General features: G+C 43.1%; 1 protein-coding gene across 7 annotated transcripts in view; it reads right to left on the bottom strand.

The window, feature by feature from the left end:
• Positions 1 to 2,570: 2,570 nt before the first annotated feature.
• CNOT1 (CCR4-NOT transcription complex subunit 1) overlaps positions 2,571 to 22,459 on the bottom strand; it is a 56,622-nt gene continuing 36,733 nt past the window's right edge. For 4 of the 7 annotated variants that reach the window (XM_059481242.1, XM_059481246.1, XM_059481244.1 and 1 more), the window contains exons 27-49: positions 22,072 to 22,182; positions 21,408 to 21,485; positions 20,908 to 21,085; positions 20,271 to 20,401; positions 19,632 to 19,928; positions 18,041 to 18,181; positions 17,844 to 17,948; positions 17,186 to 17,305; positions 16,328 to 16,522; positions 14,457 to 14,599; positions 13,748 to 13,856; positions 13,488 to 13,657; positions 12,160 to 12,391; positions 9,821 to 10,069; positions 9,069 to 9,232; positions 8,678 to 8,795; positions 8,102 to 8,203; positions 7,680 to 7,853; positions 6,968 to 7,117; positions 6,015 to 6,195; positions 4,020 to 4,152; positions 3,782 to 3,916; positions 2,571 to 3,651 (exon numbers count right to left, since the gene is read on the bottom strand). In XM_059481242.1, coding sequence (XP_059337225.1) covers positions 3,573 to 3,651; positions 3,782 to 3,916; positions 4,020 to 4,152; positions 6,015 to 6,195; positions 6,968 to 7,117; positions 7,680 to 7,853; positions 8,102 to 8,203; positions 8,678 to 8,795; positions 9,069 to 9,232; positions 9,821 to 10,069; positions 12,160 to 12,391; positions 13,488 to 13,657; positions 13,748 to 13,856; positions 14,457 to 14,599; positions 16,328 to 16,522; positions 17,186 to 17,305; positions 17,844 to 17,948; positions 18,041 to 18,181; positions 19,632 to 19,928; positions 20,271 to 20,401; positions 20,908 to 21,085; positions 21,408 to 21,485; positions 22,072 to 22,182 — 3,495 coding nt within the window. In that variant the 3' untranslated portion in view covers positions 2,571 to 3,572. The remainder of the gene's footprint in view (positions 3,652 to 3,781; positions 3,917 to 4,019; positions 4,153 to 6,014; positions 6,196 to 6,967; positions 7,118 to 7,679; positions 7,854 to 8,101; positions 8,204 to 8,677; positions 8,796 to 9,068; positions 9,233 to 9,820; positions 10,070 to 12,159; positions 12,392 to 13,487; positions 13,658 to 13,747; positions 13,857 to 14,456; positions 14,600 to 16,327; positions 16,523 to 17,185; positions 17,306 to 17,843; positions 17,949 to 18,040; positions 18,182 to 19,631; positions 19,929 to 20,270; positions 20,402 to 20,907; positions 21,086 to 21,407; positions 21,486 to 22,071; positions 22,183 to 22,459) is intronic. The other 3 variants (XM_059481243.1, XM_059481247.1, XM_059481245.1) reach the window with 1 other exon arrangement.

The following is a 22,459-nucleotide window of genomic DNA, read 5'->3' as shown; positions in this document are numbered from 1 at the left end:
AAGTAATCATATTGGAAAACACACATGTCAGAGGAGTATTACATTCTGTATCTTGGGTAAAGTTTGGGGTTTGGGTTAAAACTTGTTTTTTAGATATGCACAAACTTGGTGATGACCAAAGCATATAAAAGGTTTGAACACTATAACAAGATTTTGTCATACCTGCTGTTTGTAACTGTTAGCCTGCATGGGCATTGGAAGTTCCACCTCACTGGAGGCCATTTTGAGAACTTCACTTTTAAGAATGTATTTTTGGACTATGGGAAAAGCTTGGAGGGGATTAGCTTACTCAGAAGAAGTTGATTATTGGTGGCCTTTTTATCTACTAGAGAATTGGGAAAAATGGCCTCAGAATGGATCCTGCAATTAGTGTTACTTTGTTGCCAGGAAGGAAAAAGGGGCAAAGTACAAGAAGTTGATCTGTTCTTTTCATTACAGAATAATGATAAGGCTTGGAAGGAATGTGGATTGATGACAGCAGACTCTCATGTTTTAGCACTAGAGAAATAAGAAGGAAGTGTAATGAAGAGAATGAGGTAGAGAAAGGAAAGAAAAATGGAAAAGAGATCAGAGAAGGGATGGTAAATTTGGCTGAATGCTGTGATAGTTGGAAGGGCAGGAGGCAATGCAAGGAAAACAGATTTCAACTACTAAATTCCCATCTAGTAGGAAAAATTCAATATAGTTACTGTAAGGAGAATGGGCACTGGAAACAAATGCCCACAGAACCCAGGGCACAGAACCCTCAAAGATAGGAGGCTCCACAAGAAGGAAGAATGCTTACACTCAGTTGGGATTTAGACTGAGAGGCAGCTGAGTGGTCCACAGAATCCCCAACAGAACTGCTGGTCACAGTAAATTTGGGGAATGAAAAGGTGGAATATCTAATAGAGGAGCAACCTAGACGTAAATAAGCCTTCAGTAAACAAAGGACATCTATAGCTGAAGCCATAGGAAAAAAGGAAATAAAGCCATTCTTCCAGCCACTCAAATTTGGAATTGGAAAGAATTTTATAAAATTTCTGTACATATCCAAATGCCCAATGCCATTATTAGGAAGAGAATTCAGTAAACTAAATGCAAAAACAACCTTCAGAAAAGGACAGATCCAAGTACATAAACCAGAAGAAAAAGCCCTGGGGGCATAAATGTTTATGTTACAGGATCAAATAGACCCAGAGAGGAAGAGATACCCACAAAAACAGAAGATAGGGTGACTCCTCTCACGTAGGTGACTGGCACTCCTGCAAGATCTCAAGAAGCAGAACTGGTAACAATCCAATTAAAACCAGGCACGAGATGGGTAAGATAAAAACACCCTGTTAAACTGGAAGCTAGAAAAGGGCTAGACCAAACATTGAAAGATTTATTAGCTTTGGGTTGCTTCAGGAATGCCAGTCAGTTTAATACCCCAATTCTACCTATTAAGAAGCCGCACTCAGATGAGTATCAGCTATCCAAGATTTAAGAGCAAAAAGCTTGCACACAAGATGTGCATCAACCACATAAAAAGACACTGGTCAGTGGTTTAGGGCATTAGACTTGAAAGATACTCCCTTTAAAAAAGATCTTTTGTATCCCACTGGATGCTGGAATTCAGGAGCTGTTTGCATTTGAATGGGATAATCCTCAAACAGGGGGCTGTCAATTATGCTGTACTGTTTTATCACAGGGATTTAAGAACAGACATACAATTTCTGGAAAATAATAGAACTGTGTGTCCTTGGGATTGGAATGGGAGGCACAGTAAAAATATAGTGAAGAAGAAATGAGAACTGTGTCTACAGTTCCAACTTCAAAAAGCTCAGTTTCAGTACAGCTGCTGACCTGGCAAAGAAATGCCATGGAATTGTAGGACCTAGCAACAATCTACTGCTTGACACAGAGGTGATTAATGCCTGGAACAGAGAGAGAGAATTGCCTGTGAGCTGCCAGCCACTGGCACAGCTGGCTCAGTGACCCCTCAGAGCTGTTTTTGCCTCTATACAGCAAATGCAAAGCCAGGTATGGAACCCCTTAAACCCAAGTAGGAAATCCTGACCTCTCTGCCCACACCACAGCAGTCAACTATAGCACTTAGCTTTAACAAGCTGATGTTATGTAAAAAGAAAGAAGTGAAGCTCTATTTCCTAGCATCTGCTAGGTTAAGGGACCTTGCAATATTAACAACACTGAAACTGCCTACCCTTACAACAGCTAACCACAGCCTTGGCAGATTCCTGCTGCAGGGAGACCACAGCAGGGTGGAAGGCACTAGAAATGAAACTGATGGGCTGTCTACACTCCATTATACCTCCAGTGCAGTCTCCTGTCTGAGACAAACTCTGCTCATGAGCTTGTAACCAAGCCACTTCTATTTTCACACAACTGCCCTTCAGATGACCTTCAAAGCAAGGCCCTGTCATTACATCTGCCCACTGACCTCATGGCTAGAGAACAAATCCAGCTGCTTTCAACAGGCAGTGCCCAAACACATTGGAAAACTGCAGGTTTTGGATGGGTAAAACAGGCTTTGGAAGACACCAAGTGGCCAGGACAGAACTGGAGAGAATAAGCACAGTGGCACGTGCTGCATGTCATGACTTTAATGTGTAACTACAGTATGCATACATACAAGAGTGGGAGAACTAAAGCCCAAGAACTAGAAAGGCTACAAAATACAACACGTGGACCAATACTTTACAAAACATTGAAAATCCTTACAAAATGGGCTGTATTGGTCCTTTGGGTTTTTTGTTTTGTTAATTTTTTTCTTTTTTTTTCTTTTTTTTAGTTTTTTTTTTACAAACTTATACTGTGTGGTCACAGGGGAGGGTGGGAAAAGGTCTAGATTTTACCCCTCATCTTCCAAAATTTACAACTGTCCAAAAAAAAAAAAAAAAAGCTATAGGCCTGGTCTCTGGTTTATTTACTGAAAACAGCTGACCCTCACCCAAGGGCCTGTTTCTTCTCCAACAAAAAGGAGGCATTCTCTGACTGCCACTTCACTTGCTGTCTATCAGCATTTGATGAGGGTGAGGGGAAAGCAACACTGAACCTTAACCCCTCCCTCACCCCTCCTGTACTGCACAGAATTCCCATATTCCAAACACATCCACTTTTTTTTTTCTTTAAACAACTTAGTGATTTAAAGGTCCCCCATTCACATAAAGAAAAATAAGTTACTGGCTTTTCAATATTCTTTGGGAGTCTGGGAATGTCAGGACAAGGAGGTCTGCCCCAGACAAGTGCTTGGCATCAGCAGCTGCCCCTTTATTACAAGATGGACAGGCACCAGTTACCCACCTGCCTTTTACACAATTTGCACAAACCCAAAAGTCCAGACAATGTTTCTGTTCCTTGTATTTACACTAGTTCAAATGATATTCACAGCATCTTCTGAAGTTTGGCCGAAAGTCAAAAAATTTGTTTCAAACTTTGGAACATGCCCACTTAAGACTTTCACCCAGGGTCTGTTGTGTCTACCCAATCAAGGGGGCTGGGAAGGTCAGGAGGAGCCTTACAGAGTCTTCAGTCAGTTGATGGGATGGGACCTCCAGGCTGGCACTCTTACAACGCAGGATGCAGCTCATCTAACTGGCACCAGTCCCTTCCATGACTTGCTGAGCCTGCTTCTGCCCCATGCAGCACTGTGCAACCGACTGGAACAACCTGCACACAGAACCAAAGCAATGGTAGGTGCATTTATGGCAGCAAATGGATGCTGTGACAGCACCAAAAACTCAAGGTTCAACTGTTTCAGAGATATCATTTCAATGATTTTGTGGTTAAGTATACTCACTTCTCAATTTCTGGAGCACAGTGAACAAACTCATGGTTCCAGAACTTAAAGGCTGGATTTTTGATCAGCTCAATAAATGTGATAAGGAGACCCCAGGGATGAGGCCTATTTACAATCAGTCGTTCCAAGAGAACCCTGAAATCCAAAAGCAAGAACACTTAGAGCTCAAAGATCAAAAGTATAGAAGGAAGGAAAGCAAAAAGCTGAATATTGGCAAGTTAAACACCATCCTTCTCACCTGGTGATCTGCTCCTGGATGGCCTCTGTGTTGGCCTCTGCAAACAGGTAGAGCATGGTGCAGCTGAAGTAGTGGGTGTGGCTGTTGGGGTAGCGCAGCTGGTTGGCGATGGCGTTCAGGAAGAGGTACCGGCCTGCAGGAGAGAGCACTGAGCACACACTGCTTCCCTTGCACACCCTGCTCCTCCCCTGAGCGCACACACCCCCTGCTCCCCCGAGCACACACACACTGCTCCCCCCTGAGCGCACACACACCCTGCTCCCCCGAGCACACACACCCCCTGCTCCCCCGAGCACACACACCCTGCTCCCCCGAGCACACACACCCCCTGCTCCCCCGAGCACACACACCCTGCTCCCCCGAGCACACACACCCCCTGCTCCCCCGAGCACACACACCCTGCTCCCCCGAGCACACACACACACTGCTCCCCCGAGCACACACACACTGCTCCCCCCTGAGCACACACACACCTCCTGCTCCCCCCGAGCACACACACACCCTGCTCCCCTGAGCACACACACACACTGCTTCCCCCTGAGCACACACACCCTGCTCCCCCCGAGCACACACACACCCTGCTTTCCTGAGCACACACACCCTGCTCCCCCCGAGCACACACACACCCTGCTCCCCTGAGCACACACACACCTTGCTCCCCCCGAGCACACACACACCCTGCTCCCCTGAGCACACACACCCTGCTCCCCCCGAGCACACACACACCCTGCTCCCCTGAGCACACACACACCCTGCTCCCCTGAGCACACACACCCTGCTCCCCTGAGCACACACCCCCTGCTCCCCCCGAGCACACACACCCTGCTCCCCCGAGCACACACACCCTGCTCCCCCCGAGAACACACACCCCCTGCTCCCCCGAGCACACACACACCTTGCTCCCCCCGAGCACACACACACACTGCTCCCCTGAGCACACACACACCTTGCTCCCCCGAGCACACACACACACTGCTCCCCCCGAGCACACACATCCCCTGCTCCCCTGAGCACACACACACACTGCTCCCCCCTGAGCACACACACACCTTGCTCCCCCGAGCACACACACACCCCCTGCTTCCCCCGAGCACACACACACCTTGCTCCCCTAAGCACACACACACCCTGATCCCCTGAGCACACACACACCCTGCTCCCCTGAGCACACACACCCTGCTCCCCCCAAGCACACACACCCACACTGCTCCCTGGAGTGCACCAAGGGGAATAAAGCAGCAACCAGTAGTTCTTGAGATTCACATTTGGGAGCCTTGTGGAGGTACAAAAAACAAAACCAACTGAAGATATGTAAAAGTTGTGTCTACCCAGGCTGATGGGGAAATAAGAATTCAATTCTTCTTCACTGGATTCCCTTGAATACTTTGAACTTTTGGTTAGAACCTTGCTTCTAACCAAGCAATATTCTAACATAGCAGTCGTTTCTGGGAATTCACTGTCAGCTACATGAAATCACAGAATCATCAAGGTTGGAAGAGACCTTTAAGACCATCAAACCCAACCATCAGCCCAGCACTATCCCTGTAACCCCATAACCACTTAATCACATCACCCAGCACCAGATCCAGACACCTCTCAAACACCTCCAGGGATGGCAACTCCACCACCTCCCTGGGCAGCCTAATCCAATATCAGACCACCCTAACAGTGAAAAAACCTTTTCTGGTATTTAATGTCTGTCTTTCCTCTAACACCTTAAGGCCACTTGCTCTTGTCATCTCACTGCTGGCATGGTACAAGACCCCCAACTTCATACAACAACCCTTCAGAGCTCGAGGCCCCCGAGCCTCCTCTTCTCAACACTAAACAAACCCAGATCCCTCAGCCATTTCTCAAAGGAAATGTTTTCTAGACCTTTCACAAGCCTTGCTGTCCTTCACTGGACACATTCCAGTACCTCAATGTCCTTTTTAAAGCGAGGGCCCACTTGCTGTAAACATGACATTGCATGAACTAGCAGTGTTTCCAGCTCACCTTCAGTATCCAGGTCTACTGCCAAATTCTGGAAGATGTCCATGTGAGCTGAGTGGGTAATGGTGCTCATGGAGGGTGTGCTGCCTTTGTTGTGAATGTGTGCAATAGCTTGAGTACCTACGTAGAGCACCAGTGCATTAATCAGCTGGATGTTGTAGCGGTTGCCAGGTTCATTTGATACCTAATAGCAAAGATATGAAAAGCATTAACAGTCAATATTCCTTCAGCACTCAAAGGTACAGCATGTACAACAACAGCATCCAAGTATCTTACTGATTATCCAGAAGACAACACACTGAGACATCCATAAACTCAATTTGGCATTTAGCCTTTTCTAATATGGGTTATATTAAAAAGCATATATTATAGCACATATATATGTGTGTGTATATATATATATATATATATTCAAAAACATCAGCAAAGTGTTAACACAACAGATTTGTTTTTACTCTCTGCCCAAAGGAAAACATCAGGTAAGGCAATGAGTATTCACCAGCAGTGCCAGATGCTGGCTGAAAGATCCCCCTTGTATGAATGTTTTGGTCTAAGCAATTCTCTGAGGAAATCCAACTTCAGACTCAAATCTGCTGCAAGCTAAGCCATGAGATTCCTGAAATGAGGTTTTAGCTACAATTCTGAACTGGGCTTTAGCTAATTTGATCCTTTTTACCCTGCAAGTATTGGCATGAGGATCCATATATTTCTGTAACAATTAATCTATTTGGAGTTAAAATTTAATCAGATTCTAAAAGGTTTCAATACATCCTATCAGGGAATGGAAGACTTATTCAGAGTGTGCATTTTCACAGGCTTTTCTACTGCCTAGAACACATGTTTGCCAACACCAACAAAATTCCTGCAGGAAAGGATGGTGGCTGAACCACTGAGATAATTTGTGCCACATTATTTCAATTGAGCACCCACAGAAACCTCAAAAACCTCAAACTTACTTGGAGGTTGCTTCGCAAGTCAGACAAAAAGGTGACTGGAGAACGGGTTTTGAGATAGGAATCCAAGTCTTTCTTGAACTGAGGTGGCATCACTCCAGTGAAATTCGTGAGTATTCGTGGAGCAATATTAATCTCACTTAACATGTCCACCTGTTGACAGAAAACTCAGTCATCTAAACCATCAGCAATGGAACAAATTGTAGAGCAGATCTATAAGCAATATTTCATCAACTACTGCTGCTGATCACTCTCCCTTCCATCAATGAAATGGCAACACCTGACTTTTGCAGATTTTGTAAGAAACTTGATATCTAATATGCAAACTTATTACATGAGGTCTTGAAGAACTGAGAGGATAAAAGAATTCAGGGGTGAAGACCATAGAGAAATTCAGTCACTGTCTTTGGGGTCTCCCCCTCTACACTCCAGACAGTCTGGTAGTTTCAAAAAGCACAAACATCCACACAAGTCAAGAACAGCCTTCTTCAGTGACAATGAGCACTGCAGCTTTGCTCCCATCACCCTCCACAGCTCAGGCAGAGAAGTGCAACAGGACAGTTCTTTGGCAGCATGAGAAAGTTTCCTTCTAATCATTCCAGAATCAGTTACCTAGCAGATACCCAAAGATTTAATTAGATAATATTAACCTGGATAGAGAGTATTTTGAGCATTAAAGTTTCCTATTATCAAACTCCTCTAAAGTAAGTTCTACCTTTAGGTTGGGGGTGAAAGGGTCTGGAAGCCTCATGTTCCGTGGGAAGGCACTCAGGATCAGATTCCTTAGCTGAATACAGTTAGGTGGGATCACATCACAGAACCCATAGTGGTAGTCACAAAGAAATTCTGGGAAATCATGCAACAAGACCAGCAACACACGCAGAGTGCCCTGTGAAATAAAATATTAAACATAAGAGGTGTGTAACTGTTGAAACTGTCCAAAAGCTTGCAGAGCCATCATTCTATGTCATGTGGCTAACATTACCAGAAGGAAACTAATCTGGGATGGCAGCCTACCTTCCCCCACAATTTAAATTCAACTCTCAGAGGTAAGTTAGAAAAAACAAGCTAATTCTATTTTGCTGCCAGAATGCCTCTACTTTGATTGGAAGCATCTATTAGTTGATATTTTTTTACCTTATAAAGAATTTGCATAGGTTTGGTGAGTTCCACATTTCTAAGGAAAGGAGCCAAGTACTTGAATAGATCGATCAATAACTGGGCATACATAGGCCAACCCTGTCAAGAAAAAAACAGCAGGTGGAAAACATGCAATGAAGACCAGTTACCTTAATTTCAAAACTATAATTAGATTGACCTTTATATAAAACTGGATGAAGAGCTAGCAACTGCCAGCTCAACCACTGAGTGCAGCACAGCTCATTTCAAGGGCTTCAGCTGCGCATCATGTGCCATGGATGTTTCCAGAACCCTCAACATGCCATATTGAGCTGACAGTATTTAGCCCAGAAGGAAGGCTACAGCTCTTCTAGTCATTGACAAAGGCATGTTTATCAAATTCAATTCTCCCTGTGTTCCATAGTTACTGACACACAGACTCTCCTCCATGCAGTTAGGTTACTGTGAATATGGAAGACAACAAAAACAGAACAGCCATGCTACTAGTGCACTTTAAGAGATGTGAAACAGCACCACACCAGATAAACATCTGGGTGAGCTTTTTAATCCAGAAAAGATAAACTGCAGCCACACCTTCTGCTGTGGTGTATGTGCCAGCATTCTTGCAATAAATATCCGATGGGAGATCAGTTCCAGCCAGGCATAAACAAAACCTGGAGCTTTTGTAGGCCTCAGGATGTGAAATGTGTTACTGAAAGAAAAGTTAGAGCAGGTTAGAAGTGCACAGCAATAAGATTGCTTTTCATAACATTGAGGGAAAAACATAGCCCTAAAAGCAAAGGCATTTGAGCATCTTGGGTTTTACCAGTCATCTTCCCTAAAACAAGCAAGTGGTCAGTCCACATAGAACCAGTTACTCCAAAGGTGATGAAGCTACCACAAAGAACAGTCAGATAGCCTTTAAGTGAAAATCCTGGATCCTACAAAGAAAGGATGAGCACTGTGGCTAATCCCAAATACATACCAGAAAGCTGTGAGTGTCTGGAAGTTGATGGTCTCCAGCACATGCTCAGGAGCATTTAATTCCAACAGCAACATGATGAAAATGCGATGGTAAGGAAGCTGCTGGAACTCACTCTGCCGAACATCATGGTCTTGCAGAAGAACTCCCACCACAATACCAAGAACCTAAAGAGATTAAGACACGTGGAGACAGCAAGAATTACTCTGCAGGTCAGACTACATATAATACTTTAACCATCAGTAAAAAAATAATCAGTAGATTCTAACAAGAACCAAAAACTCTAGTTATTGGAAGTGTTGCATAAATGAATATTCCAATTTGTTTCAGCAATTCCTAACCACTTGCTTTGCTCTCCTTGTCCCTTGGACCACAGTCACAGTGACTGACTGGGCAGTATCTGAAGGTCTCAGACTACCTAAGACGATCCAGACATAACCCATGTATTGTAAGAGCAAAGGCAAGACCCAGACAACATGAAGGCAAACACTCAGGAATCAACAACCTTAAAACAGTGGCTATTTCATTTCAAGGCACAAAGATGAATTTCAGATTGGTTTGAGATGAAATCTTTGTGAACAAGAAAGCCCCTTGGCATCTTGGTGGTTCACTCAAAAGTTTATCAGTGATCAACCCATCTAAGCTCTCATCAGACACTTCAGCAGCTGCCCACATTCAGGTCTGCACCTTGGGTTTACCAAAGGTACATCTGACAACCCACTTTAAATGCAAAGAGGACAAGAAGGATTCCCCACCTTATTCAGGAGGTTGATCTTTGTGACTGTGTTGGTTGCCTCCCCAGAGTGCTTCACCAGCAGTGCAATGAGTCGCACAAAGGCATCCAGGTTGTGGTAGCACTTGGCTCGAATCATGGTGGGGTTGGCTGCAGGGTTGTGCTGCTGCTCGGCCAGGGCTCGATAGCTGATCTCAACGCACATTTCGGTGCAGAGACGGAAAAAACGGGTGATCAGGTCATCTGTTTTCAGGATCCCCTGCTGGTGCATCTAACCAGGAAAGGAAAGGAAAAGACATCAGCACCACAACCACAGACAGCTCATTTTACAAATTATTTCCAACAACACACCCTTCACAAAGCACCCTCCTTGCTGCCACAACAGTTAATTTTTGTCATGCACTCCTGAGAGATTATTGTTTGCATGGCAATTTGAGGGTGGCAACACAATTTTAGCAAACATATTTATTCTCAAATACAATCTTTTGAATCCCAAATCTCTCCAACCATCAGCATAGCTGAGAAGCCTGTTTCAGCATCAGTGCTGCCACCAGCACTCAGCTTTGCATGAAGAACATAAGGAGCACAAGCTCTGGGCAGGGCAGACTGCAGCTCCTAGCTCAGCAATCACCACTACTTGGCAGCCCCATTCTGTAGAAGCAAACTGCATTTGGAAAGCAAATTTTCCTAACATAAACATTACACACAGAGAAAGACTGGGTGGGCTTTTTTGCTTTGCATGGGGGAGTTGTTTTAATAATACTCATATAAAAAACCCCCGAGACCTCATTTTATTTGTTAGCCACAGTATTAGAACCAACAAAATGAAACAAAGTACACTGTAGAAAACTTGGGGGTTTTGAATAAAGCATCTTATCTTTAAACTCCTACTGGACATAAAGCTATAAAAAGAGCAGAACAGGTAACTTGGATACAATGTGGAGAAATTTTAGTATTTCTGGAGAAACTTTTTTTTCTAAAAAGCCCAAAGAATTTAGGTATCTGCCTTAAAAGTTCTGTGCTTTTTCTTGTCCTACAGACTTGTGGGAAGGAAGCAACACTTTGCCAGTCATTTGAGTTCAGTAATAGAACCTTATTTAATGTAGTTATTGGAAAATATTATTTAAAACTTATTACTAAAGCCTGTAAGGAAGCAATTGTGAGTAAACACTGCACTTCAATATATTTAAATGGCTTTTTCAAAACTGATCAAATATATACAAAAGGTAATCAAACAAGTGTGATAGAGAGTGAAGTGGGATAAAAGTATACTAAGTATTGTGAGTACTCTATACTGAAGTGTGCTTTAGAAGCATGATTTAAAGTAAAAGAAGTGAGATCATAAAAATAGTAAAATATTTCTTTAAGATGTATGTTTAGCACATTATCTATTAAAAGCATTCAAAAAGTTTTATGCAGTAGAAGTCAGACCAACTGAAAGCTGTCTATAACCAGCACAAAAGGACACTAAAATAAAATAAATAAAAAACCCCACTGCATCAGTCACAATCTTCATGCATGCTCTAAAGCCTGAGCTTCTCTTCATTAGTAGCTGCAAAGTCTGCAGCATATCTGTGGTTGTGTCACAAACTCAAAAAGAACTCAGTGCAAAAAGGCCAAGTCAGAGGCTTTCTTGCAGCTGCAGTCAGGGAGCTGCATGCAACGAACTCAGCTGTAAGGAGCTGCCTGCAAATACAGGAGTTTGTTACCACACATGCTGGGCCACTGAGGGGATCTCCCTCCTCAATCACACCTAGATGGCAGATGGGATTGTGATGTTCACCACACCTGTTAAGGTGCTTCAGAGTCCTTTAACAATGGTTAAAAGGACCATGTTCAACGTGACGTTAGACATTGTTTAAATTTAAGCACCACTTCAGCTAATGAAGTCTCAAGATTTTCCTTATTAATGATTTAATTTTGAAAAAGAATTCCCTTGTCCACATGACCTGAAACAATTTACCTGAATCTCAACTGGTGAAAACCTCCTGTAGGCTGTCAGAGCTTTTGCTGTTACTCATAAGGAACAACACCAGTCAAGGCTCATTACAGAGCATGACAGAACTATCTCCAAGAGCTATTTCAGCTCAAGTTCTTTTTCCACCAAACTCAAGTTCTTTTTCCACCAAACTATCTCAGAACTCAAGGTCTGAAGTGACAGCCTGTTGCTACAGTATCTGAAGAACATGATTTGGTGGACAACAGGGCCTTATCAAAACCAGACAGAACTTTGACAGTAAACTGCCATACACCTGAAAGTTTCAAAAGGATGCCTAACAGGTTATAACACTGCTTTAAAATGGAGGGCATCACACCCTACTTATGTTGAATAAAAAGCACCTTTCTTTCCAAAAGCTCTACCTGTCCAACAAACGCAGAGAATGCTTTGGTACTGTCACGGCCTGCTGCAGCTGAATGGTAGAGGTTCACCCACTCCCTCAGCAAGTATTCTGCCTTCTCCCTCAGGCCTGGGGGGTCATCATACTCAGAAGCTTGGGAAATTCCTGAATGCATCATGAAATTAGGACCTCCATGAGCACGGTCAATCATTGCTTCATAGTTTGATCGGACCACTTCCATCAGCTGGGGTAATCTAATGCAACAGAACAGAGCAAGAGCTGGGTTAGAATTCCTCCTCCTCCACAAGGTGCAGGAACTGGAAGCTCAAAGAGAGTTGAAAGAAAGCAAATTATTTCTTATAATAAAACTTTCTATATTACAGTCCTCACTGGAATAGCAGAAATAAGTCATGAAAGCAGATACACTTATGATGAAAGAAGGAACACTGAAATCACATAAGCTTTGAAGTTCCACCCCAATTTGTACAGTGGAGTGCTGCAACAAAACACCACAGGGACTAGAAGCAGCTTCTCTTCTGCAGACTTCAGGAGCCCTAAAATGCTCTCAGATAGGGAGATGCCAGTACTGAATGGCCTGACTGGATCTGGCTGCAGTGAAAGCCAAGCCATACAGTGAAGACAGTCTATCCACGCCAACTGCAGATGGAAGGACTTTGGTTTTGTGACATCCTATTAGCAGCTGCGCTGGTAATGGCAGCCACTGCCATCAGCCAGCTGCTGGCTGTTCTCACAGCTATTCAAAGTTCTCCAAGCTCTAATCTGTGTCATTCTCAAACCCAGCAACAACTGCTTCCACCTTACAAATAAGAAGCCTGCAAGTCCCACAGGTATTTCCAGGTGTTGTGGCAACATTTGCTACCCAAATGGTTTGGGCAGTTTGCTGATGGATACATAAGCCATGTGAGACTGGTGGAGGATTGCTCTGTAAGCTCTAAACAGAAAAGATTGTACAACTGGATTATTAGTGAATAAGAAATTAATATACTCGGACCTAAATATGTAAGATTTAAATAGGCAATAATATTGCATAAATTTGAGATAAAGCAGGAATTCAAACAAATTTCTCACAGTTGCACAGAATTTTGGACTAGAGTGCATGGAGAGATTTTCTTGCTTAAGCATTCAGCTTCACATGCTGCTGCAGCTGCCTCTATTTTGACTAAGATGAGCCCATTTACACTAGAGTGACAGTTGAAACTAAGAAAGGACTGCAGCCTTAGGGAAAGTTAAAAGCTGTATGACTGAATGATATGAGACATTGCCTATATAATATGCAAATCATAAATGAGCACAAAAAAAGTAACACATTGCACAATACTATAGCCTCACCCTTCCGGGGCGTTTCCTCTGGAATGAGCATTAATTCTCATGAGTGTCTCAATGGTGTGAAACAGATCTGCTTCTGTTACATGGGCAACACTTCTCTCATCCACCAACAAGATCTTTACCAACTGCATGGCAAATGCCACAGCCATGTAGTTCAAGCCATTCTCCATGGACTGTCAACATGAAAAAGACAGAGTTCAACCACAGATCTTACAGTGGAGCGAGTGCATCCCTCCTCCTTGAAAAGAGCAGATTCTCTTTACCTGAGCCAAGTGAAGGTCATACTGCTGCATGTTAACAAGGTGATTGCGGATTAGCAGCTCCACAGCTTCCACGTTGTATTTGTACTCATCTCTGCATTCAATCAGGCACCTGAAGAATGGGACTTCTTACAAAAAGTGTACTTCAACAACACAGTTTAAGTGAAACAACTCAAATCTAGTACTTCAGAAACTGTGACATTCACTGTGATTCATTACCCAGCTTCAAAAGAAGCCTCTTCTAGAGCATTCTCTAAGGTAATGCTGAAGTTCAGAACAGTCAAACTCGACCATCTACTGCCCTGCACAACCGGTCACAAGAGCCCTTCAAGAGCTTCAGTTTATTCAGCATAAGAAGTCTCTCTTCCAAGGATGAATTGGCAGATCTGCCCAGTTGAAGCTTCTGCTGCAGGCATATGCCATGTCACATTGTTTGTGACAACACAGAGATATTCTCTGCAAAATCAGGGAAAAAAATAAAAGCCCACACCATGCTCTAATGCTTAATTCCATTAAAGATTCCTATCATGTTCTGGGATGAACTAGCATTATCAGAAGATCTAGTTAATTTTGACAAAAAAAGCTGATTATTTTTCTGTCTGTCCAAATTGCAGCAAAGCAAGATATTAACGGGCAGAAAATTCAGAGTAATACAGGAACTCCCAAAAGATGGCCAAAGCTACATCAGTGTTCTTGCTGCCTTGTAACTGACCTAGTGATTTGTTTGTTACACCACGGAGATCCATAGGCACGGCCATCCTGCAGAGCCTTCAGCACCAGCAGGTGACACTCACGGTAGCGGAGCAGGAGGTCAGCGTCAGCCCCGCTGGTGGCATCCAGCAAGCCCTCTACAGCCTAGAACAGATGCAACCTGTTAGCAGAGGGAAAAACCAGTCCTCTTCCAAATCTTCTGCACATTACATCAGCAACAATTATCACCACAAGACATGAAAAAAAAAAAAGTTTAATTGTGCTGACCTCTTGGTAAGACTGTGTGAGATTTTACCAGCTACTATGTCATCTATACATGCACTGTACACAGCTACGTTATCAGAAACAAACCTACAGGTCTCTCTATGCCTCACTAGCTTGGTATGTGCACAAATACCATGACAGACCCTGTTACTTTGTGCTGCAGTCTCCCTAAGTCAATGCCTCCTCTGCATACAGTAATTCTGCATACAGCTCATGGAAAACTACCTGAGAAAATATTTACAGAACCTGCCAGAGGTAAGTGAGCAGCTTCCTTAGAGAGAGAGCTGCAACACTCAGACGTTAGTCTACAGCAAATGGAGGATGAGTTTTACATGGGCAACACAATTTATTTGGTCAAGTTCTAGTCAGGATTGGATCCTTAAATAGGTAAAAGCACTAGCAGAAAAAAAGGAAGAGTCTCTCTCCAGCTTTTGGTTACCTCTGTTCTGGCACTGTTCTTGGATCCTCATGCAGACAGCTCAGTATCCTTACACTATTCTCAAGTGGATTTTTCTCTATGTCTGTCACTTGTTTTACACTACTACACAGGCACTGATGCCAGCTTGGATCACAGAGCTCACTGCAACACTTCCCACTGGTACAGCCTACAAATTCTGGCTGGGATGGAGTTAATTTGCTTTACAGCAGCCCATATGGTGCTGTGCTTTGGATTTGTGCTGAACCAGTGTTGAAAACACAGCACAGTTTTGCCAGTTGCCAAGCAGCACGAGCACAGGATCAAGGCTTTTTCTTTCCCCCTCTGCTTCCTCCACCAGTGGGTAGGCTGGGGATGGACAAGAGGCTGGGAAGTAACACAGCCAGGACAGCTGACCCAAACTGAATAAAGGGATGCTCTATAGCATATGACATCATGTTCAGCAATAAACGCTCAGGGAAAGGAGGATGAAATAGAGCATTCATGGTTCTGATGTTTGTGTTTCCAGGCAAATGTCACATGCGCTGAAGCCCTGCTTTGAGAGGAGTAGCTGGACATCTCCCTGCTGATAGGAAGTAGACAGTTTAGTTTAATTTTTTCAAATGGCCTTTATTTTCCCTATTAAACTGTCATAATCTGAACAAATATCATCTAGTCTTCCCTGTGTTTTCTCTGTATCCTGCAGAAAAGCTGAAGAGGAAGCAGTTGGATGGACATAGGGCAGCTGGCCAGGGTCAATCCACCATGCATAGTCATGTATCAGTTACTGCAAAATAAACCCCAAGTGTGCCACTAGAAATCTAGTACTAGGCTCAATACTATCTAACTACAAGGGCAGTTCAAACACCTTTTTAGCCTCCAAAACATCCTGAAATCAGACCACTCTGGACTGCAGCAGCTCTCCACTCACCACATCTGAACAAAACTAAGGATTCTGTACACCTCCTTCTTCCACAGCAGTCTCAACACCATGTGTGCAATACCCTATGTGAACACAACAGCTCCCTCCCAATCTTATTTATCAGATTTCCAAAGACAGCAGTTCCGTACTGCTCACCCAGCAAGTTCCACAGGATGCATGAAGAAACAAGGTCACCAGCAAGACAATCCATGAGCTAGGTGAGTAATAAATTCTAAGCAAGCTGTTACAGAGATGAGATGTCAACACTCACCTTCTGGAGTAGTCCAAGTGCAGCAATCGCGTCCCGGGAGTTCCGAGCCACCACCACTGCCTCCAGGAGGCTGCGCAGTGCTTGGACTTGAGGGTTCATGGCCAGGGTGTGTGGAATGGATTGCAGGTGTTGCTCCAGTTCTGTCATACATTTGTCATAAATCTGAGCTACATCATCAGTAGCCCAAGCTTGCTGCTTAAGAGAAAGTGAGAATCAGTGATTTTTGCAAGGATTGCATTTGTGACACTCAAATACTGACTGACTGGCTCTTCTCCTTCAGAATCACAGAATTGTTTGGGTTGGAAGGACCTTAAAGACCATCTTGTTTCAACTGCCCTGCTATGAGCCAGGAGATCTTCCACTGGAGCAGGTCGCTCAAAGCCACACCCAACCTGGCTTTGAACACTTCAGGGATGGGTCATCTATAGTTTCTTCAGATAACCTCTTCTAGTGCCTCGCCACCCTCACAGGGAAGAAGTTCCTCCTAACATCTAATCTAAACCTCTTTCAGTTTGAAGCCATTCCCTCTTGTTCTGCCAGTAAGGCCTTATGTATGCATACAAAAACTTTTCAATTATCTTAAAATTCAGATTTGCCATCCATGACCTTCAAAAGTAGAGATTTGAATAAAATGTTTCACTGCAATTAAAACTACATGTAGTAATCCTAAACTGCAGAATTTGTCCCAATTTGGGTTACAAATCCCCAAGGCTGGATGGAAGTTTTATGTTACCATTACTTTGTCTTTAGAACAAATGCATTTTTTCTACCACTATCCCCAAACAATACAAACACTTCACTCTTGAGTCCTTCTAACAAAAACACAAGTTCTCCAAAAAGTAATTCAGAAACCTCTACCTTCATAGGCTGAGCCAAGAATCCTGTAGGCTGAGTTAAGTCATTGGTGGGCAAGAAGCCAGGGACATTGCGTGCAAACTCTTCATAAACAGCCAGCTGTTTTGGGTCCACACCTCCAACCTTTGCAACAAAAGGAACAGGCATTTAGCTCATTTATAAGACTGACGCAGTAAAAACTGAGGGCAGATTGTGTGGCAGGTAGCTACTCCTAAATAAAGTGGCCTAGACATCAAGTAGGATTCAACTGCTCTGCACTGAGGTCCTATCTCTCCTTCCGCACCTTCTAAGAGGGGAATTTTGCTCTAAAAATGAAACCCACATTCCCAGAACAAGAAATAACTGAATACTGAGAAATGGTCTGCTGAAAGCACATTGTATGCCCTTTAAAGGAAGAACACAGAAAGGATACAAAAGAAAATAAAATATAAAGACAACAAAACAGTGAGAAGAAATGCACAGAAATAGAGACTCAAGGAATTGAGAAAATTATATAAATACTCAAATTGGAATAACATGTTTATGTGTTTCCATACTAATCAAAATGACAGCAGCTGCACTGTTAGGCAAGACTAACAATACATGATTACTCAGCTGATGCTGTGCCACCCTCTTTTTCTTATCAGGAGGGAGAGAAGAGCAGCATCAGAAGAGACCTCACCTTTAACCTGATCTGCTCTGGCATCCTCTCAGCCTGGTACGTTAACACAACGGGATCGCAGTAGCGCCGCCCCTCTTGCCTAGCGTGCTTCCTGAGCTCAAATTCCTGCCAAAAGCACAAACACCACACTGCATTTTACACACCCATATGGATGTGTATGAGCACACAGGATACTTCTTCAACAGAGCCATACTTACAGTTGCGAGCCTCTTGTCCATCTCAGGGCCTGCCTTTTCCACAGCTGTCTTCTGGATAAAGCAGCAGGCAAGCTCACAGTTATCCTGGGCTAACTGGGCAGCTGCTTGCTCCATCATGTCCCTCTGCTGTGGGGAGGCTGCCTGTTGAAAAATCACAATCATCAGTGAAGAATGTAACATTTCCCTGTATATAACTAGCCTTAAAATCTGCACCACTGCTTACGAAGAAAACCAGCAATAAAAAGGAATGCTCTTAGGATCACACTCCCTTCCCACAGAATATACAATATTAAATTTAATTTTGCATAGCTTTGAATAAAACATGTAGACAAGACGACAGTAAAGACTTTCAACATGGAACAAAACAGCAGGAGGCCTCCATCTTCTCCACCTACCCATCTCCAGGGCACAGAAATAAAGGCCTGCTTTAGACAGACACACAGAGTGATGCGAATGCAGGGAAGGCTTTGCATCACAGTAGAAGTTTTTCTACTTCCTGGGCTGCAACTGGAAGATATAAAGGTGCACCACTAACAGTGCAAAAGAGGAGTCCCAAGCCTTTTTCAGTGGGTTCCTTTTCTGATAAGGAATCAGATTTTCTTTCTTCCTTCCTAGAGTCTGCTTTATGAGAACCCTGAACAGAAGCCCTTTTCCAGGGTGCAATGCAGCAACTTCCACTAGAAATGGAATACATCTATAAAGGTAGCCTGTCCCATCTACTTGGAGTTCATTGTCTGCAAACAGCTCTTCCATAATCCTGAAAATTATACTATTTCTGTTAAACCACTTCATAACAATAAGCCAGATAAGAATTTTGAGATGCTTCATACAGAGCCTTTTCTGCAACAAAATGTTTTCTACAATTGCCCCTTTAAAAACTTCATTGGATTAAAACTCTATTTGTTCCAATGTCATGTCTTCAGGGATAAAAAAACTGATTAATTTCTAATTGCTGAAAGCACAGCTGTGTCTTGATTTTTCCAAGATCCTTATGCTCTTGTGCCTGTTGCTGACACTGATGGCAAGAATTCTGTAGTAGCCACTGTTGTGGTCAGCGGTTCACAGGCTGGTCTTATTTTCTTCATTAAGAGACCTGATAACAGCCTCTAGAAAACGCAATGAATTCACAAGCTGTGCAGAAGAGTCTAAACTACCTAGCTGCTAACAGCACAAGTAAATAAAATATGCCTGGGGCATGCATGCTGAAACAGTATAAGATATCACCAAAATCAATTCAGTCTTCCACACTTTAGCCTTTCAGCCTCAAACCCTGCAGAAAGTTCAAGCCTCCAAGGCTTCCATGATGTGATTTAACTGGAGAGAACACTGGGCAAAATAAAAAGATAGGAAGTTGGTGTGCCATTTACTAAGATCTACCATCTCAGTTCAAGGGTGTTTGACCTGGAATCACAACACTTTTTTCCACTGTAATTCCACAAGAGTGAAAAAATGTTACCCAGTGAATTCACCCCCGTGCTAGTTAAGCCACACAATTAATTAACAAGTCTACATTGTACAGAATTGATTTACGAATGCTGGATGCCTACAGTCCCCTAAGTTGGATATAAACTCCAAATGATGGGGCTCTTACCCTCAGTGCAGTAGCAAAGCTATTTTTCAAGTTGGTAGCTATGCTCATCAGCAAAGGCTCCCTGCAGGTGATCATGGCCATGCCAGCAGTCAGGTTCCTCATCATGTGGTGAGCGGCCACACGCATCCGGGACTCCTCGGAATCCAGGGCAAAGTCCTTCCTGACTATCTGCTCACAGGTGGTCATGGCAATCTTGATGGACCTGTCCACCACGGGATGGACGAGGTCCTGCACCGCCCGCTCGATGGCCTGCCGCACACACTGCTTCAGCTGCGGGTGCGCTTGGAACAGCGGGATCTGCAGGGCATGGGACAGGGGAGAGAATGAGGTACACTGGAATCCCTGCCCCCCACACCTGCATTTTCTCAATCACTCATAAGTGCACTGTCATAGTGTGTGCAGTACTCCCATGTTCCCCATGCAGCTATTACAGTATTTGATAAATCTGAAACCAGAACAAATTATTATTTTTCTAACCAAGTTGCAGCTGACTAACAATGCAAAGACTGACTTAAGAGGTGAGCTAATAACTGGACAAAAGGAGCACAGAGGCTCCTTCTATACTGATAGCTCCCACCAGCTGAGATCTGCATCAACCCTGGCTGTAAGACAGCAAACTAAATCAGCTCTGAAACTTACCGTTGGATTTAAGGTAATGTGTGGAGCCAAGCCTCCTAAAGAATAGACGTTGATGTCATGGTAGCTGTACTGGGGCTGTGGAGGAACCGTGGCTGTACAAGTGGTGCTGGTAGCTGGGGTTGTAGAAGCAGCTGGAGAACACAAGTAGGTTTGTACTGAGACACTACGAAATCACAGTGAAAAGCAATTGCTTATAAAACAAGTATATAATTCTTATTTAAACCAAGAAATAACTTAGAAATATAAAGTTTGCAGTTTGATCATGAAACCTCCTAAACTTACCAAGCAACTTTCATTTCCATTTGCCTAATAATTAGTACTAAAGTAGCCTAAGTACATTTTAAGAGAGCTGTTTATTATGACAGTTTTAGCACCTGGTCTATTGTTAATAGGAGGGAGTCTAAGGAGTAGCTACACAAACATAATACATAATACAGAATTAGTCCTCATAATGGCTTCCATTCCCTTCCCATCTCCAAACTCTGTAGACCTGTTTCTTACAAAACTACCTAAGTGCTCCCAAGCACTCAGGAATATTACAATAGCATATGTAGCTTCATATTTTATTTTGTGATAGCAAAACTTGTCTTATTTGAACTTGAACAGTGCTGTTCTGGAATCTATGAGATGTACTTACTAGTTGTTGTGATGGGTGGTAGCTCTTCTGGCTGCTTCACATCCTTCTTTGGAGCAGACAGCTGCTCATCCAGATTTTTCAGACGGTCCTTATCTTTCAGGAGGCTTCCAGGTTTCAGCTCATTGATGTCTAGTGCAAGATTCTTGCAGAGCACCTCAATCTCAAACTTCAGATTCAACTGCAAAACAACTCTAGTTTAGGTCATGTCACAAGGAAAATACCCAAAACATCTACTGACTGAGCCACCTGACACCCCAACTCCCCATTCTAATGCCACCCCTTTCAGAGACCAACAATGACTGAGGATTAGACAACTATCTTGATGCTGACCTCATGGAGAAGAGTTTCATTCAAGTTCTACCAAATTAAGCAATTCCCAAGTAATCTCCCCATGCTAAAGCAGTGAGGAGGACTGCTGCTTAGTCCTTCACAACATCCTTGAGTAGTATCTCAATAAAACCTTACACTCAGAAGTTACAGAAAAAAATCCAGTAATTTACTTTTAGATCATGTTCCTGATGTAGCTCAGCTAAAACATTCATAATGGCCATTGTCCATGGGTTTGGAGGCCTGAAGACCTACAAGAGAAAGAAGAGAGCAGGATTACAGAAACTTCTTGAATCATCTGGATAGTTTATGACTGGAAATGTTTGGAACACAAGCAGCTATGTGTGCATACAGCCATGGAAACCTTTGTACAGCTGTGATTAGAGTAGAATTTAGTATTTTAGTAATAATTATTCCAGTGATTCAGTATAACTAGAAATACATTAGGAACTTAAGTGGAAACACAATGACCTGGTCCTTCTTGAAAGATCACCTCTATGTCAAGCAGAACCGACAAGCTGATCAGGATCAAAGCGTGTGGGAGGAAAACAAACAGAAACAAACTAGGAATAAATACATCCCAGAATCTCTTCAATGGCTTCCTTCCATTTCTCAATGGAGTTCTGTCCAGGGATACCACAGTACATTTCAGCTAATACCATCTATTAAAAATGCATGGCTATGTACTTCCCCTCCACACAAGGAGCACTCCTTGACTTTATGCCTTTATATCCCTTTTATTTCTCTCCACTAGTTTTCATTTTGTGACAAAAGCTGATTACTTCCTGCAATATTTTGCCATTTGAGCAATAATTCTGTCTGTACAAAGACACTTACCACACTCCTGACACTGGATTCTAAGACTTTGGCAACAAATGGCACTACATAAAGCAATTCCTGCTGTCCCTTAACATATGCTTCCAGTAGTAGTGACTTCACATCCAAATCCTGAAAAACAATTGAAGTGGGAATGAAGGTAGAGAAAACAGCAAACACACTGCACAATTCCACTAATACACTACTTCCTTTTCAGATACAAGCAAGGCTCAGCCAAGATAGCCCTTGAATTCTACAGACTGCTAAGCAGCAGTTACTTTTGAACAAAGATTTATACATCCACATTTTTATATGGATTAACAAGCTTTTGCCAAAATAAATTTAGCTATTAACTTTTCTGATGTAAAAAAAATATTTAGAAGCGTTAAATAACCAACTCTGGAGTCAT

This window comes from Ammospiza nelsoni, chromosome 13 (genome assembly GCF_027579445.1).
Source record: "Ammospiza nelsoni isolate bAmmNel1 chromosome 13, bAmmNel1.pri, whole genome shotgun sequence".
Taxonomy (NCBI): domain Eukaryota; kingdom Metazoa; phylum Chordata; class Aves; order Passeriformes; family Passerellidae; genus Ammospiza; species Ammospiza nelsoni.
Note: the sequence above shows the minus strand (reverse complement) of the source record. Positions and strands in the feature narration are given on the sequence as shown.